At 58.7% G+C, this 17,532-nt stretch overlaps 6 protein-coding genes across 6 annotated transcripts; 3 read left to right on the forward strand and 3 right to left on the reverse strand.

The window, feature by feature from the left end:
- The first annotated feature begins 113 nt into the window (after positions 1-113).
- On the forward strand, positions 114-4,903 carry BJ171DRAFT_493821 (FAD/NAD(P)-binding domain-containing protein). The gene is made up of 24 exons (XM_053109949.1): positions 114-507; positions 613-630; positions 818-832; positions 998-1,059; positions 1,226-1,297; positions 1,395-1,529; positions 1,682-1,714; positions 1,824-1,908; positions 2,033-2,085; positions 2,246-2,251; positions 2,338-2,371; positions 2,462-2,476; positions 2,568-2,624; positions 2,792-2,802; positions 2,928-2,982; positions 3,106-3,152; positions 3,318-3,351; positions 3,471-3,494; positions 3,650-3,756; positions 3,891-3,934; positions 4,035-4,164; positions 4,258-4,363; positions 4,488-4,554; positions 4,673-4,903. Exons 1-24 carry the CDS (start codon positions 408-410, stop codon positions 4,713-4,715), a joined length of 1,353 nt encoding a protein of 450 aa, XP_052969259.1. The 5' UTR covers positions 114-407; the 3' UTR covers positions 4,716-4,903.
- Positions 4,904-5,387: 484 nt separating this feature from the next.
- BJ171DRAFT_421100 (FAD dependent oxidoreductase-domain-containing protein) lies at positions 5,388-8,805 on the forward strand (the record flags this gene model as incomplete). The annotated part of the gene is made up of 12 exons (XM_053107469.1): positions 5,388-5,534; positions 5,669-5,726; positions 5,856-6,036; positions 6,195-6,364; positions 6,492-6,706; positions 6,837-7,050; positions 7,125-7,214; positions 7,343-7,552; positions 7,670-7,782; positions 7,875-8,048; positions 8,141-8,605; positions 8,689-8,805. The coding sequence occupies 12 exons, from the start codon at positions 5,388-5,390 to the stop codon at positions 8,803-8,805; spliced, it is 2,154 nt and encodes a 717-aa protein (XP_052969260.1).
- Positions 8,806-9,275: 470 nt separating this feature from the next.
- Positions 9,276-10,806, forward strand: BJ171DRAFT_493825 (uncharacterized protein). Its single transcript, XM_053109950.1, has 4 exons — positions 9,276-9,524; positions 9,701-10,102; positions 10,354-10,491; positions 10,633-10,806. Exons 1-4 carry the CDS (start codon positions 9,342-9,344, stop codon positions 10,738-10,740), a joined length of 831 nt encoding a protein of 276 aa, XP_052969261.1. The 5' UTR covers positions 9,276-9,341; the 3' UTR covers positions 10,741-10,806.
- BJ171DRAFT_493826 (uncharacterized protein) lies at positions 10,765-12,948 on the reverse strand. The gene is made up of 4 exons (XM_053109951.1): positions 12,779-12,948; positions 12,155-12,678; positions 11,601-12,013; positions 10,765-11,486 (listed from the first exon to the last, which is right to left on the reverse strand). The coding sequence occupies exons 1-4, from the start codon at positions 12,813-12,815 to the stop codon at positions 11,018-11,020; spliced, it is 1,443 nt and encodes a 480-aa protein (XP_052969262.1). The 5' UTR covers positions 12,816-12,948; the 3' UTR covers positions 10,765-11,017.
- A 199-nt stretch (positions 12,949-13,147) lies between these two features.
- BJ171DRAFT_493828 (uncharacterized protein) lies at positions 13,148-14,594 on the reverse strand. The gene is made up of 2 exons (XM_053109952.1): positions 13,960-14,594; positions 13,148-13,764 (listed from the first exon to the last, which is right to left on the reverse strand). Exons 1-2 carry the CDS (start codon positions 14,321-14,323, stop codon positions 13,331-13,333), a joined length of 798 nt encoding a protein of 265 aa, XP_052969263.1. The 5' UTR covers positions 14,324-14,594; the 3' UTR covers positions 13,148-13,330.
- A 387-nt stretch (positions 14,595-14,981) lies between these two features.
- Positions 14,982-17,015, reverse strand: BJ171DRAFT_596766 (uncharacterized protein; the record flags this gene model as incomplete). The annotated part of the gene is made up of 3 exons (XM_053114701.1): positions 16,329-17,015; positions 15,801-16,025; positions 14,982-15,661 (listed from the first exon to the last, which is right to left on the reverse strand). Coding segments are annotated over exons 1-3 (1,416 nt in total), but the record flags the coding sequence as incomplete, so codon positions are not given.
- Positions 17,016-17,532: the final 517 nt, after the last annotated feature.

Genomic DNA, 17,532 nt, shown 5'->3' on the forward strand with positions numbered 1-17,532 from the left:
GCACAGTCCAGCCGCAATGCGGACTGGTCCCAGAGTCTCGTTCACCAGCCGCAAGCAGCTCCTTGGCGTCCTGGGTATCCGGCAGATCTCGATCTGGCACTCGCAAGCAAGATCCAGCATCGGCGCTCCTCTGGCCCAGTCCGCAAGCAAGCAACCAAGGCGGTGCGCTGCGGCCGCCTGCGAACAGGCCAAGAGCCAAAGCTCGCAGGCGCGTGTCGGCTGTGCCTGGGGCCGCCCTTGTTGCTGGCAGCGCATTGGCAGGCCGCTCAAATACATCCATCGCATTCATCGACCCCGTCCATCGCACCTATCCACCATCTGGCCCTGTGCAAGCACGCAGCAGCCGCCAGCACACGCAGCCGCCCACCGCTCGTCCTGCAGCCCTCCTCGATCGCATCGCCTCTCAAATGAACCGCTCGCCGCCGAAACCCGTCCTCGCCCTGGCTGCAAGCATCCTGCCCCAACGCATACTCAGGCGAGCCCTGGCATCCCAGGCGGCCAAGCGAGGTATCGCTGTCGTGATGTCGAGAGCAAAAGTATCACGGCCGACGCCGCTGATCATGCAGGATGCGCCCATATCTCTGATTGCTCCCTGTTTCTCTCCTCGACCAGAACGCCTCGTTATTCTCGGTAATAGCCGATGGCCAGCCACACCCATCTCCACTCCGCACATTGCCTCTTCCTCTGCTCGAGTTTGCTCGAGTCTGCGATATTGCCCGACGAAGCAGCTGCAGGATCATAAGCGCCACAGCCTAGCACAGCTAAAGCTTATCTCTCCCCCAATTTCTTCCAATCTGCTGTCTCACTCACTGCAAAGGCTCTGGATGGGCTGGTAAGCAAACTCGGCTGCAAGTACCACACCAGAACCGAACCAGGCCGACACCAGCTCCGTCCGCACACACCGTCACCGGCGACTGCTTCCGCCCCATGGCTGAATCTAGATCGCAGCTTAATCTTCCATTCTCTGGTGATTCCTCGCCTGAATCGCAACCACCAGGCTTCAAGCTCATCAACGAGGTCAACACCAAGGACTACGACGTTGTCGTCATCTCGCCAAGGGTATGTGTCCACAACCCAAGCCGTGCGATGGATCGTTTCTGCCCACATTGCTCTCTGTGGATTTCCACACATATTGTGCATTTCTCGCCTCAGCTTGCATATCTGTCATCCCACTCGGAACGTCCCCAACTCACCGCGGCTCTCTGATCGACTTTCTCCTCCACAGAACCACTTTGTATTCACCCCACTACTTGCCAGCACAGCTGTGGGCACTCTCGAATACAGAGCCATCACCGAGGTACTTTCTTGAATCACCACCAGTCCTGCAGATGAACAGCATACACGGCATTTACTCACTCCGCCTACGGATGTGCTTGGCTGCTCGCCACCTCTAGCCCGTCCGCACGTATGGAAGAGGCATCAGCTTTCACCAAGCCACTTGCGACCAGATCGACTTTGAGAAGAAGGAAATCACTTGCCGGCCTGCATTCGAAAGCCAAGACGCCCCGTTTGCGATAGCATTCGACAAGGTGTGTGCTCGGGCAAAGGTCCCCACGTCCACCCAACGATGGCATGGTGCCCGTCAGCGCCGCAACTCGGCTCTGTCTTTGGATTCTGCATTCCGACAATGGTGTCCTCTGGGAGCCCGTTATTCGACTGACCTTGAGCTCTCTCCTGAAAGCTCGTTCTGGCTGTCGGTGCCAAGTCCAACACAGTACGTCCTGATCTGTCCGTGGTGACTTTTATGTGCCTCGAGCCAATGCTCCCGCTGAAAGCCGAGTTTGGCGACTGACTCGCTCACGGCTGGCATTTGTCTTCTTCAGTTCGGCATCCCCGGGGTTGCCGAGAACGCATTCTTCCTCAAGGAAGTGGACCATGCGCGTAAGATCCGAGCCCGGATTATCGAATGTAAGTCAGCCAGAATCGACCTGCCACCTTGCTCGCCCAAACGACCGCAGCTTGCACGATGCTACACTGGCTCTGCGTACCGGGATCGGCCCTGATGCCCATGCCGCTGCCTCCGCCTTCGCAGGCTTCGAGCAAGCATCCGAGCCAAACACGACCGAGGAACAGCAGCGAAACCTCGTAAGAACACCATCACATGCAGCATCGGCGCATGAGAACGGTGGCCCAACGGAGTGCCCTGATAGTTCCGCACCTTTGGCGAGAGCCTCATCTGATTGTCATCATACATTGCTCTGCCAACGGCTGCCTTTGCTCAATTCCTCTGCCTGCGTTTGACCAGCTTCATGTAAGTCCCGGCTCGAACACAACCATCGACGCTTGCTGCCACCGGCTCTGATACCGTTCTACTCACTACCCTATGTCTACTTCTAGTTTGCTGTCGTTGGAGGCGGACCAACTGGCATAGGTTCGTATCTTCATCAGCCGGGCGGGCTTTGCGGTGAACTGGCAGCCGGTCGTTAGCAGCGAACTGACCTGTATTTCCTCATTCCCACAGAATTTTCTGCGGAATGTAAGAATCCGTGAGCGCATCTTTCTGCTGGCACAACGGCCCGGACGTAGCACCGACTTGGATGCTGACCTTCACCCATATGGCGCCTCAGTGCATGACTTTTGCGTGGAGGATCTCTCAAAACTTTATCCTCAGCTCAAGAACAAAGGTGAGCTTCCACACGCATGGCACGACCCCGCCGCAATCAATTGTGGTGGTAGTGGACGCTGTTAGCTCCCAAACAGGTCGAGTCTCGGCGAGCACCACGACGCGAGCGCCCATCTCATTGTTCATTGCTTCCCACTTGATGCTACATCCTCATCCTTATTCCTGCAGTTCGCATATCGGTATGACGAACTTGCATGGCCCTGCCATGTTGATGCAATGCACTCACGAGATATCGTTGGCTCCACGAGTTTGCTTGGGCATATGGAACTTATCTGACCTGCCCGACGGCTCCATCCACGGCCAGGTTTACGACGTTGCCGAGAAGATTCTCGGCGGATTCCAAGCTGAGCTTGCCGAATGTACTGAGTCAGACTGCGCGATTGCCACTCCGCCGATATGACAGCACTTCAGCGCTGCGACAGAACTGCGCTCGTTTCTCATGCTGAACGCTGACACTGGCCATGCCACTACCTCTGGTACAGATGCGTCTGAAAAGTTCCGACGTGAGGGCATTCAAATCAAGACCAAGGTAAAGCGAGAGCACACTCTTGGTCCACCCTCGCCCTGTCTTTGGAATCGAGTTGCTACGAGCCCTCTCGCTCTGCTCAGTATTCATCTCTGTCGTGCTCGATGTGATGCACACAGTATGCACACTTGGCATGTGCTTACACGCATGGCTGCTTTCTCTGCTCAGACATTCATCAAGGAAGTCAAAAAGAACCTCATGGGTGAGCTGCAGGCTCGAGGATGCGTTGTCGGCCAATGCCAGATTGCTGCATCGCTGTGATGAGTGTATTGATTCATCGACTGACAGCTCCGCCTCCTCCTATGCATCTGTTGTGTTCAGTGCTGAAGGATGATACCCAGATTCGTAAGTTGGGCAGTCTACTCGGGCACGCGACGTCGTGGCTGGCCTTTTCAGTAATGCCATGACTCTTACTTGGCCACACTCATGGATTTGGCCGATCCGGCATAATGCTGAATGAGGCGGCTGACATTACGTTGATAATGACTGGTCCAACGCAGCGTTCGGCGCACTAATCTGGGCCACGGGAATCACATCCACACCCCTGGGCGAGAGTCTCGGCGGCGTCATGAAGGAAGAGCGCTCAAACCGAGTGATCACGAACGAGGTAACCGCGAAACATCCATCGTAGTCGGCACTCATATCGGCGGCAGCCTGACTGCAGAGACCCTTGACTCGGCTCTTAACTCTTGGCTTGGCATCTATCCAACTGCTCTCGCGACACGACGCTCGCTGGTTTAGTACCTGACCATCTTGGACAAGAACGGCCAGGCGCTGGATGGCATGTAAGTACCAATAATAGCAGCCCGAAGACCCAAAGAGGCCAAGCATCGAATCGATCCGTTCGAAGACGCTCGCTCGGCTGAGATGCCATCCTTTGCACAGATACGCCATCGGCGATTGCGCCGTCATCAAGGACAAGAACCTGCCGGCAACGGCTCAGGTGGCTGACCAGAAGGGACGCTGGCTCACTTACCACCTGAATCGGCAGGTGGCTGGAAAGCCGACGCTGAAGGTAGGACGGGCCAGCCTGGAGACGATCATGGCAGGGAATCCAGGATTCCCCCCACTAGCAGCCATCTAACGCCCGCGGCGATGGTCCCTGCAGCCCTTTACCTACAACCACATCGCCAGCATGGTCTACACTGGCGCCTGGAGTGCCCTCATCGACTTTAGCTCCAAAGGCAATCTCAAGGGTCGCCTCGCTTGGATCTGTAAGTCACTGGCGCAGGCCTCTATCGTAATTCGGTGGCCAAAGCCCAAGCGAGGACGGTTGCAGATGCGACAACGACAACCTCCCTCACGGACCGTGCTAACCAAGCGTTGTTTTGGTCGCAGTCTGGAGAAGCGCATATCTAACCAAGAGTGTTTCGGTCAAGAACAAAATCCTCATTCCGATGTACTGGTACGGCACAGCGCATGTATTCCAGACGCAGACATGGGCACATCTGGTGTGGTTGCTGGGAGACCAGCAGGACTGTCTCGTGGGGCTGCAGTTGACCCTGGATGGACATGGCTTGCAGGTTCTTGTCGTGGGCTTTCGGCCGAGACATCAGCCGCTTCTAGAATCGGCGGTCGAATATGATGCAACCGCAGCATATCTGCACGGCCGTCATGCTCCTGCCCGGCTGCGACACCGAGACTTCTTTCAGCATACGAACCTCATTCGGCATTCACAAAGTGAAACGGAACAGCTTGGTTCCGAAGGCAGCAGCCGCTCTCCCCCCCTCCAATCCCGAATATACATAGCGTCATTCAGAATACTCACCGCCATCGCCCAGAGCAGCCATCGGCCAGCGGCTCCGATATACGCCGTGCGCACGCCGATAGGCTGCGATCATGTGAAAAGCTCCAGGCCCGCTGTTACCCTTTTGCCCGGCAAATGCCGAGCATCCCGCCTCTCGGATCAGCGTCTCTCCCGCCTGCTGCCCTCGGTCGTTGGCTTGGCTGGCCTCACTCCCACCCTTCGTCCAGCCTTTCGGTTTCGAGCCCATCTCGCCCCGATCTGCCCGTCGGCCTCTGCCACTCGCTTGCATCCATTCATCTATCCATTCATCCATGTGGAAGCGACTCGCGGCAAAGACCCTTGCCGTCTCGGCCTCGACGTGCGGCCTGGCTTATGGAATCGCAGTCTATCTGCGGCCTCAGCCGCTTGCGACAGACGGATACTTTATCCACAGCAACGGTGCCCAAGACTCGATGCCGCACTCGCTATGGACGCCGCCATCGAGAGCCGAGATGATCAGCCGTCTCAAGGGCCAGCATCCTGCAAGCGCGGCACCTTCAGATAGCCAAGCGGCGACTGACGCTGTGACCGGAGGCGATCCCGAGCCGTTTGATCTGCTGATTATCGGCGGAGGTGCAACCGGCGCTGGATGCGCACTGGTAATGTCGCCGGGCTGTGTATCGAAACATGGCGGGCGAGACAGCGGCTCCTGGAGGCTGATCGTGCGCGAGGCAGCCTTATCGACTCGGGCCATGTCCTCTCATCTGCTCGATTACTACTCTTTCTTGCGCAGGACGCCGTTACTCGTGGACTCAGGGTCGCCCTTGTCGAGCGAGACGACTTTGCCTCAGGTACAGTATCGCCCGCCGTCGTCGCTCCGGCCTGTGGATATATGGGTCCCCCCCCCCACTCGTCATGACAGAGTTCTTCATCTCCGTTCCTCATCACCCTCGCCCTGTCTGCGCATCTCTCACGGCCAGGCACCTCATCGCGCAGCACCAAGCTCGTTCATGGCGGTGTGCGCTATCTGGAGAAGGCTTTCCTGGAGATGGACTATGAGCAATACAAGCTCGTCTCCGAGGCGCTGCATGAGCGAGGAGTCTTCCTCAAGATTGCCCCGTATCTCGCCTACCAGTTGCCCATTATGCTCCCGATCTACACGTACGTATCCCTCTGTCGCTTGTACCTGCGCCGTTCACGGGGGGACTGAGGCAGCAAGTCGGGGAGACTGGTCGAGGCGGCATTCGTCGCCATCAGAACCCTTCAGTTACTAACACGGGGGTGCCCTCGGGTGTTCTGCCGTGCTGTTCCAATCCAAGGTGGTGGAAGATCCCGTACTACTGGGCCGGGGCAAAGGCATACGACGCTCTGGCCAAAGCCCGGGGCGACCACATGCCAATCTCGTATTTCTTGAGCAAGAAGCGTGCGCTGGAGGTCTTCCCGATGCTCAAGACAGACAGACTCAAGGGTGCGATCGTCTACTACGACGGTATGGGCAGCCTGCATAACCTGTCCTGTGGCATTGCTCGACAACACCTGTGGGATTATCCAGAGTGATCGAGAGCAGAGCGCGGGCATGGCCATTCGTTAATATCCTGGACAACGGCCGATATTAGGTGCCCACAACGACTCTCGCATGAATACGGCCGTCATCCTCACCGCTGTTGCCCATGGCGCGACCGTCGCCAACCACGTCGAAGTCGTTGAGCTCGTCAAGAGGAAGCGGCAGAGTGCCCGAACGCTGCTCGGCCGGCCTCTCGGCGAAGAAGAGATCTGCGGCGCCGTTGTCAGAGATACGCTCACTGGAGAAAGCTGGACTGTTCGTGCAAAGGTAAGTAACGGGAGTACATGTCGGCCATCCATCAGTATCTCCCACCAGTGCACCATCGCATGCCATCAGTCCGTCGCCGGGCTCAGTTCACAGAGCAGTGCGCCAATATCACTTTCGCGGCTTCAAATAGGGAGTGGTCAACGCAACGGGCCCGTTCACCGACGGCATCCGCAAAATGGATGAGCCCCAGCTTGCCGGCATTGTCTCGCCAAGCGCTGGAGTCCACATCATCCTGCCAAACTACTACAGTCCCAAGCATATGGGTCTCATCGACCCTGCCACCAGCGACGGTCGGGTCATATTCTTCCTTCCCTGGGCAGGCAATGTCGTTGCCGGCACCACAGGTTAGTTCGCCGGGCAACCGTATGTACTTGTTAGCACCCAGGGCAGCTGCTGACGTCCAGGCGATCGCTTGCAGATAGTCCGACGAATGTGACCAGCAACCCCGTCCCAACCGAGAAGGATATCAATTGGATCCTCAAGGAAGTCGAGAACTACCTCTCTCCAGGTGCGGCTGCCAAGCGTGTGGCTTACTGTGACCCTGGATGGACTCTAGTCAATGTAGCAATGCCGCTGTCGCTATCAATGTCGGCGCCGATGGCCTAACCGGTCTTGCCAACCATCAAATCGTCATAGAGATCAAAGTTCGTCGAGGAGATGTTCTCGCTGCGTGGTCGGGGATCCGTCCGCTTGTGAGAGACCCTGCGGCCAAGAACACTGCGGCCCTCGTCCGCAACCACATGATCCATGTCTCCGACAGCGGCTTATTGACGATTGCGGGCGGAAAGTGGACAACGTATCGCGCCATGGCACAGGAAACAATCGACAAGGCCATTGAGGTGTTTGGTAGGTGGTGTCTCGGCTTGCTATCGAGTCGCTGCTGCAGATTGGCAGCCGTTCCTCTGGACTCGGCACTTTGCCGTGATCGGCCTTGTCGCTAACGGATTTGATTTGGCTGGAAAGATTTGAAGCCCACAGGCCCCTGCGTCACCGAGCGCACGCTGCTCATCGGCTCGCACAGCTGGTCCAAGACCATGTTCATCAAACTCATCCAGCACTTTGGCTTGGAAACAGAGGTGGGTCCTGGACGGCGATCAGGCGTGGGTGGTCTCGTTGCAGCTGCTGCAAGGCATCGATACTTATGCGGCGCATCAACACATGCCTATAGGTTGCCCAGCACCTGGCCGACAGCTATGGAGACCGCGCCTGGGGTGTTGCGTCACTGGCCTCTCTGACCGGCAAGAGGTGGCCGGTTTACGGAAAGCGACTGTCGGACCACTACCCCTATATCGAAGCCGAGATTCGGTTTGCCGTACAGAGAGAGTACGCCTGCACTGCAGTGGTGAGTGTCGATGGCAGATCGGTCTCGCCGAGGCAGCCCATGTCAGCCCAGTACTTCGCCGTGCGCTAACAGACGCTCGTGCATCTGGCCAGGACGTGATTGCCCGACGGATCCGCTTGGCCTTCCTGAACGCCCAAGCTGCAAACCAGTGCCTTCCCAGGGTGATCGAGATCATGAGCGAGGAGCTTGGATGGAACCAGGAGCGGAGCGCTCTTGAGTTCCAGAGGGCCCAGAAGTTCCTGACGACGATGGGCCTGCCAGCTGGCACCAAGCTCTTCCTCGGTGCAACCACGGCTTCCCACGCCGACAGATCAAGCGAGGAGGACTTTGAGGTCACAGACTACACCCGGCACTCGTTCCATCCCTCCGAGCTGGCTCGATACCGTTACGAGTTTGGAAAGAAGGACGCCTTGGGCGACGGCCATATTCCCCGGCGCGACCTGGATGGGGTGCTGAAGAAGCTCGACATGGCAACCGACACACGCAAGATTCGCAAGATACTGGAGCATATTGAAGTCCACGAGGCTGACACGATCGAGTTTAACGAGTTTCTCGAGGTATACGAAAGCCGTGCGCGGAGCACCCTCGGCTAATGCTGTGCTGACGGCGTGCTGATGAAACTTGTCGCTTTGCTTCCCAGGTTCTGGCTGCCATCAAGGACAGCCGCACTCAGTCCAAGTTTGCCAAGCTGCTCGGGTCCGGCCAGAGCCAAGAACAGCGACCGATCCAGGCCGAGCGGAGCGGCGGTGGTGTCTAGGATGCCATGATCTACGTCGCCGGACCGTTTGGTGCTCTGCACACCGACTTTGTGTCGATTTCAGATTCGTGGCGGTCTGGGCCACACCTGTTTTAGTCTTTCTCTTTTCTTCTTATATTATCTCTGGATGCGAGCGATGTGAGCAGCGGGCTCTTGGTTAGTCGGCTTACTGCCGGTGGTGCCTTTGGACAGGGCCAGCAAGCTCCTGAGCCGGCTGGTCCTGAGCCGGCTGGTCCTGAGCCGGCTGGTCTTGGACTGGCATTCAATCCGGTCGTCCATCGCAGATGGGGTGCTCTGGCTGGACATGCACATACCAGAAAACAAACTTCCGGCTGGATACATCTTCGGCGAGCCCTTCGTTGGAGCAGTCCGCCCATCCACCACCGGCGTGTTCGGTGGCACCGGGCTGCGGGTGGAGCAAAGCCAGAAAAATGCGAGCGGCGCCCGTCCTTGGCATCGCCAGCTCTCTTGTCCCTGGTCAACCCTTTGGTCAACTCTTTGGTCAACCCTTTGGCCAAGTCTTCCTGATTGCCAGCATGCCCTCGCTCCTGGACCCGAACGACAGTCGCGATGGCGGCCAGTCCCTCTCGATCGCCACCTCCGCAAAGAAGCTGGGCACGTCGCTGGGCCGCTCCTTCGGATTCCTCGATCCCGGATCAGCCTCTGAGACCTCCCCGCTGCTCAGCCCTTCGCTGGGCCCGGGATCGGCGGGCTCGAGTGTGCGTATCCGTCTGCTTCTGCCGCCCGGGCGCTACGTTGCCGACCCCCGATATCCGCCCGTCCGTCTGTCTCGGCTCACCGGCCGTCTCTCTTCCCACCTGCTTGTTCGCATGCCATCGGTGCTGCCCATGTCGCTGCCCTGGCTGGATCCCAACGCATCACAATCTTCCAAAAGTCGTATACCCATCGCCGCCGACCATCGCGCATGATCACGCCCGAGGGAACCACCATCATGATCTTCCCCGAGGTCTCGACAACCTTCAAGAGCGCCCCGGTGTTTTCGCTCGACCTCCCGCCGTCGCTGGCAGACCATGTCCCTTCGCCCCTGCATCGCTCGCATGCCTCTGAGCTGAACTCGCTCCTGGCGATGGCCCACGCCAAGAAGAAGAACATCGAGGTCGTCCAGCTGGGCGTTGGCTCGCTTCTGGCCTTTGTGTTTATTCTGCTGGCGGGATATCTGGCCTACGATGGTCGCCTCTGGACTGCTGCGGCTGCCATCGCCGCCCTGGCGCTGCTGCTGCTGATCCAGCCCTGGATCGGGCGTCTGTGGCTTTCCAAGTTTGTGGATGACTTTGAGGTAGGGCTGCACAACACCCTGCTGCCGTGCCCATCGGTCGCATGTCCTTGGCCGATATTTTGCGTTTGCAGAGCGACGGCCCGATGGTGGCGCCTTCCCGGTACCCATGCCGGGTCATGCCGGGTCATGTCGGGTCATGGTCCATGTCTGTGTGGCTGTTGCTCTCCACCGATTGCTAACACAGCCATCTTCTCGTCGTGGATCCGACCGTCGTCCTGGCTCTGCCCATCGCTGCCGTGCTCATCTTCCAGCTGCAAATCCTGCACATGGTCACCGAGTGGAACGGCCGAGCACCTTCCAACGTGCGCTTCCGAGTGATCCATGCCAGCAACGTCGCCAAGCTTTCATATCTGCCGCTGTTCTGGACCGAAAATGCCGCACAGGAGCCGGTAGGTCCATGTTGTGGAGTTCTCTCCGCCTCTTTGTTGTTGCCAAGCATGGGAAGCGAGAGCACTGCGTCTCACTGCCGTTTGTCCGCTCATTCTGTCGCTTATGCGCGCCCATCTCAATGCGGTTCTCGACCGCCGCAGCAAATCCATGTGTCGATCCTCGACATTCCAGAGCCGGCCCAGGCCGAGCAGGTCGTGGTGGCACCCGACCGAAACGGCTTGATGCTTACTGTCAAGGTTCTGCATTGAATACGGAGGATGCTCTCCCAGCTATCTACCACTCGGCTCCCAGCTGTCTACCACTCGGCTCTCGGCTGTCTACCACTCGGCTCTCGGCTGTCTACCACTCGGCTCTCGGCTCTCGGCTGTCTACCGCCCGGCTCAACGCATCGCTGCATTGCTTGTCTTTCTTTGTCGTGTATGTATGAATAGTCCATATCGCATCATGCATTCGCCACCACCTTGAGGGCAAGGTCTTGAGATACGCACTTGCCGGCCGCCATTAGCACCCAGCGCACCCCAGGGGTTACATGATGTTGGGGACCTCGATCTCCGTCGGACTTTGGTAGCCCATCTGGATCATCTTCTGCCGCTCGGCTTCGGAGTTCCATCCCGGCGGATAGATTTTGAGAATTGCCATGACTTGCCCGTGATCGCTCTCCCGCGGAACAGGCAAGGGGCTGGGCTTGTGCCCAGCCTTCCTGCTGCTGCTGCTGGGAGTTGTGGGGCCAGACGAGGGCGGGCTGGATGATGCCGCCGGGTCGTGCAGATCAAGAGCGTGCAGAGCGTGCAAGGCAATGTCGGGAGCATATGAATCTGCTGGGGCAAGCTTGAGAGGCAGGTCGTCGTTGTCGTCGTCCTCCATGAGCGTCGCGTCGATGAGATGGTCGTTGAAGTGCTGCAGGTACTGCACATAGCCGATGTGGTTGGGATTGGCGCGGACGAGATCGTTCGAGACCAGGATGTGGTCGAGGACATCGTATCGCCCGTTGTGGCTGGAAACGAAGGCGATGCTCCAAGTCAGCGGTTTCGCACGGCGTTTGTGTGGAAGCAGTCTCGGCCACTGCAGCATTCGTGCTCACGAGCCCTCCCCCCCCCGCCAAACGTACATGTGAGTATAGGTGACATCCTTGTCAGAGGCCCGGATCTGGACGTCGTTGGTTGAGCTCAGCAGCGAGTGGTAGGTCATCTTGCGCTCATCGTACGATTTTTTCTTCCACGGATGCGTTCCCGACATAATCTCGGTCGACACGCTGTGGGCCGTGTCGTTGAGGTCGCCGATCAGGATGGTCGTTCGGATGGCTTCGTCGGCATCGACGCCGGAGATATCGGATCGGGCCGACGAAGCAGAGCGGCTGCGTGAGCGGCGAGCGGGTGCTGCGGTCTTGACCTCGAGCGTTTGCCGATGCTTGCTTCTGGATTGAGGATTGCCTCCGCGGACACATGGAGACGGGCGGCCGCGAGTTTCGTCAATGAGCAAGCATCGCAGGGCAGCCGCCTCTGCGGCCCGGATAATCAAGGACTGTGGTATCCGGAGGAGTGCAACATTAGCATTGGGCTCTTAACATGGGCTGTCGCGGACCAAGTGTTCCATCTATCGATCGCAGGATCTCTGCACTCTTCCGGGAGCGGGTGCATGCGGACTGAATCGAGGCAGTCTCACCAAAGCGCCGCCGATTGCGGTCTGTTTGAGATCGAAGCGGTCCCGCCACCGCACCAGCGGTCGCTTGGACTTCATGTGGGCCACAAAGACGGTGATGGTCCGATCGACGGGCAGCTGGATAACGGCTCGCAGCACGGGCTTCTGGAAGGTCTTCATAGGCAACTCGAGCTGGTCGTCATCCTGCTCGGCGCTCAGGTCAAAGATGCACTCGGACGGGAAATCAGTGATGGAGCACCACTCGACGATGGGGTAGACGCTGAGGAGCCCGACGCAGGGCTGGGTGCCGTCGGTGCCGGGGCAAAGCAGCGTTGTCTTGGCCATATCGTACCCGGCAAGTTCGGCAGCCTGGTGCAGCGGCTCTTCGTGGAAAACCTCCTCAAAGCCGACGATCGAGGCATTCATGCGACGGAGCTGGTTTGCGGTCCACTCAACCTTGGCGTGGACCTGCTCGTCGGTATAGCCATGGGCAAAGTTGTAGAAGGGAGTATGGGCCTTGTTGAGGTTGCATAGATTGAACTGGCCGACTGGCGGCACGAAACCGAGCATCGGCGAGAGGAATGGAAGAGGTGAGTTGCGTGGTCCTGGAGAGCAGCTGTCTGTCCTCGCAGAGCGCGCAGAGCATACCACGCAGCTTCAGGGGCGTCATCTGCTTCGGCTTCATGATGCAATGATGGGGGGTGATGCGGGGATGCGCTTGTGTGGATATGCGAGGATACGGCTATGTGATGGTGTCGAAGAGGGTTGCTGGTGGGCAAAGAACAGGCCCTGGCTTGGCCCGGCAGGTTCGGCCGGCAAGACCCACAAGGGCACCCGACGCTTGCCATGGCCGTCATCATGAGCACCAAGGCAGCAAGTCATCCCGCACGCCCGGAAGCACTCCGGCGGCTGCATCGGGTCGGCACGAAAGAGACCAAAGACGACCCCGATGATATTCAGGAGAGCGACCGGGTGTATTCAAGGAGATGCTCCCGAACCCAACAAAGCCCAAGAGATGGCCAACCGGGACTGGAAACAATCACCCGGCCTGCCTACCGAGGGCTAGGGAACTTCAACAGGCTTCAGGGCTCTGATGCTAGAGAAGCAGCGATACTGTCACATAGCTTTCTGGAAGGACTGTATTATTGAATTGGCCGCCATCGACAACGGCAGCATTCCCTCGTCATCAAACGGTCTTCCTCAGCACAAACCTCCAGCCTCAGCTCCAGCTCCAGCTCCAGATCGGCCCACGCCTTGGTCGGCCCGATTTTCACAAAATGGAGATGACAGACTCAGGCGCTTGGCTCGGGTGGGCGAGTGGCTCGGTGGAGAGTGTCGGTCGCTCTGCGACAGCCCTGGCGATTCATGGGGCGACGAGGCAGCACCGGAGCGACAATGGAGCATTGCCGGCAGATCCCGACAATGCCCAGGAAAAACGACACAGCAGCCGCAACGAAATGCCACACCGGATTCGCTCCTAGATCCCCGGGGCCGCTGGGGTGCCGGATGTAAGTCTCGAGCAGCTCCGTCACGCCCATCATGAGGTAGAACGGAGTCATCCAGAAGGACACCACGATGCTCTCGGCCAGGGAAAAGGCCATCAACGACATGAGATTGATGGCTAGGGCCGCGGACTGCGAGCAATAGATCTGATGTCAGTTGGCCATGTCGGGCATCAAGTCCGTCCAAGCATCCAGTCAGCGCATAGGACACGGCGAGCTTTGGAAGCGGGGCGAATCCCGCTCGCTGTTGGGGATGACTAGTCTGGCTCTGCGTCCGACTGCAGGCCCGCACCTCGGACCTGCACAATGCCTCCCGAAGCAACTCACCCACGAAACCACCGAGACCAATATGAGCAGCGGCAGCCGTAGAGACTGGTATTCGCTTCCGTGTCGCTGCATATGGAATAGAGGCTGGATGGCCCATGCGATTTGGAAGGCGCAGATGCCGCATGTCCCGAGATCGATCAAGCATGGGTCTTGCAGCGACCGAGCCGGGGACCATCCGAGAGCTTGCCGCTCCTCGAGCAGCGAATGGGACGACTCGATGCGGGTGAGGCTTTCGTACTGCTCGTAGGGAAGCAGCGGCTCTCGCAAAATAGATTCGGGTGTGGATAACGGCGGCGGTGCCCTGCCCAACAGCCGGTTCAAGATGCGGACGGATGTCGATCCAAACGGCAGCAGATACAGACATGCAACCACATAGACTGCCGGGACGAGCGAGAATATGGATATGGAGTCCTCCGAGTCGTTCATGTCTGGCGCGGGTGGAATGGCGATGTGTCGGCGACAGGCTGCGTTGTGTGGGCGAAGAAAGGCGAGCCGGGAGGATGAATGCCAGCAGATACGGACCGAGCGGGAGAGTGTGAGGCGGATACGAGGTGAATATGAGACAAAAATGACGTGGATGCGAGGTTGATATGGGACAGCAGGATAGATGAGCGTGAGATCTGCGCGGACGGATGAGCGGGTGGACATCGAGCCAAGAGGCAAGACGCAGCGGCTTCCACAGAGGAAGCCGAAGCTCAATCAGGCCTTCCCGGCGCTCGATACGCTGGCCGATGCATCGCTGATACGTTGCTGGTGGGAACAGCGACTGCACTGAGAGCACCCCACATGCGGCTCGGTGCTTTCGAACACACCGGTCCAGGGAGAGCCTCGTTTGCGACGGACGGAGCTCGGTCAAGTACACTGCTGCCGGGTCCCAGCTATGATCCGTATCGACGGTGCTGGTCCTTCCCGGATCCGAGGCCATGCATCATCCTGCAAAAATACGCAGATCTATTCGCTCTCGGGCGATGTGGCCCTAGTGACTGGGCCGAGTGTCCCATATGACTCGTGGAGCGGCTCGTGTGAAGGGTGAGGGGCTTGCGGTTGGATATCCCAGCCGCTGGTAACTTCGGTCATGTCGTTGCTGAACGGAGGAGCGGCCTTGGCAAGGGTCACCATCTTCTCCGAGCCGCTGGTTCGCGGACAGGAAGCCAGAGACGCAGATAAACTTGGGATTCCGCCTCTCGGGAGACAGCTGGGTCTCACCCGGGCCATGATCTTGGAGAGGAGTTCCTGCTGATCCCTGGCGGGGTATCCGCACTGAGCCGCCTTGGTTAGCGGATGCGTACGCTGCAGCCGGAGGCCGAGATCTGTCCTTGTCCTGTGCTCCTGTGCAATTTTTGACGCCCCCAGCTTCGCCAAAGAACGAGCTGGAACTGCCGTGCCGATGATCTCTGGTGGGTTCGAGGTGGGCTGATGGTGCTCGGACCTGGAAGCCTGGGGATGAGGCATATTTAGCTGACGGATGGCCGGTGGTGCAGCGAGATAGGTTGAAGCGACGACGATCTGACGATTCTTGGCTGGGAGGGGTGCAAGACGACTGCCTGAAGTTGCCGGACGTTGAGACGGGTCGGTCGGTGCTCGAGCCTCTGAGTTCCAGGGCCGAGAGGGTGGTTCGAGATCGCAAATGTCGTGCAGATCGAGGCTTGGCCCAGCAGGGTGAGAATCCATATCCAGCGGCTTCAGGCGATGGCTCGTCAATCTTCTCTGAACCAAGAGTGAGAAGCCTGTGAGCAGGAGTGTACGATTTGCGGCAGAGTGATGGGAAGCCGAGGCGAAGGGCGGATGGAGCGACATAGTGACGTCCCGGAGAGGCTGGTTGTCAACTGCTGCTCCATTACCTGATTGTTGGTGACGGGGAACCGCGGAATGCTGCCGAAGAGGGGAACCTTTTTGGTGTATCGATGGGGCAGGAGCACGGCCAGGTGATGGCTCTCGGTGTCGAGCACCTTGACCTCGGCGTATGAGTGGAAGTAATCTGGCTGGCATGCGGACTTTGTGAGGTTGCTCTCGGAGACGCCGCCGCGCTTTGGTTTCGCTGCCATGGCAATGCGGGCGTTGCGGACCTGGCCGAAATGGTCAAGCACATGTTCAAAATGGTCAAGCATATGGTGAAGATGGTCAAGCCCACGGCCGGGTTAGCATCGCAGCGAGTGTCAGGCTGGTGCATGTTCAGATGGAGGTTCTGGCATCACAAATGAGGGGCGTGGGAATCAAGGTGCTTGGTGAAGCAAGATGGTTCAAGAAAGGGGATACATGGTGATGTAGTCTGCTGTGCACTATGAGCGAGGTGCTGAAGGTCGCGGTGACGAAGCCCGAGTCGTTTAAATGCTGGTTGGTCTCGGCGACGATGGGCATGCGAGTATTACCCATTCAACATCGGCAAAGGGGGCTGAGATGATCGGGATCTTGAGAGACTCGCGAGGCTTCAGGCTGCTGTAGTGCAGCGACTGGCCGAGTTCGAGCGGTGCCAGCGGCAAGCTGGCCTTGCGGGTTGAGGAGGGTGGCGGCGGCGGCGGCGACGGCGGAGGTGGTAGTGAAAGGGCAGAAGACCCGTGTGCAGAGCCAGCCGGGGCTAACATCGGCTTGGGCTTCGAGACAGGCATCTTGGGCTTCTTTGGGGTCTTGGCTGTGGACCTTGGCGGTAGCGACGACTGGGGATCGAGAGGGCATGGTATGTATCCGTATGTCTGCGGAGCCAGCGGCAGAGCAATAGTCTCGAGCCCAGGGATGTCGAAGGGGCCATCGATATTGTGGCGGCATGACAAGCCGGGAGGCTCGGAGCCATCTGGGAGGCTCTCGATTTCCTCGGTCGAGAGCCGTAGCGATGGCCGCTCCAGGGAGTCGATGGGAGTGGATTTTGCCTTGGTTTGGGCTGTCATCAAGACCTCACATGGGCAGTTATACCAGCCGAGTGATGATGGCAGGCTGGCTGGCCGGGTGAATTTGCTGATGGAGTTGGGCAGCGGTGGACAGCGACAGGGCGATGCTGCCCAAGCCCGACCCGGCGCATCTTCCGGTCGCGTGTCTGTGATTGATTGTCTCGACTGACCCGGATCGATCGGCCTGTCGACAAGACCCGCTGGATCGAAGTTTCGGACGGGGCTTGGTATCACCGCCGATTGGAAGGCAGGCAGCTCGCTGGGCTCCAACGCCGGATCTGGGGCGGGAGCCTGCATTGTCCGTCGACAGGCCAACGACATATACAGCGCATTGGAAAAACAATGGAGCACGCCGTCTCGTTCGAACAAAACAGGCGTAGCCGGCCATATCATTCAAACCACACAGGCTATACGCATGCTGAGGTGTCTGGCTGCGAAACGGGCATGCCGCAAGTCGTGCGTGCTTGTGGCGGTGCCGATGCCAAAAATAGAATGTGTGGGACAAGAGCTGTTTCCCACAGCTTGCCCGATTGCCACGCATCTCGCCCTCCTGTCTCCCGTCCTGCACCGTCGTTCTGCCCCTTCTGTTGCTTTTGTCTGGCCCTCTGCACACTTTCGTGCATCTGCTGCTCCCATTTGCAGTGCCGTCTCGGGCCCAATCTCTGTCTCCGTTCCCTGCCCGCATCTGTCC

The sequence above is a fragment of the Polychytrium aggregatum genome, assembly GCF_025602895.1.
Source record: "Polychytrium aggregatum strain JEL109 chromosome Unknown BJ171scaffold_8, whole genome shotgun sequence".
Taxonomy (NCBI): domain Eukaryota; kingdom Fungi; phylum Chytridiomycota; class Chytridiomycetes; order Polychytriales; genus Polychytrium; species Polychytrium aggregatum.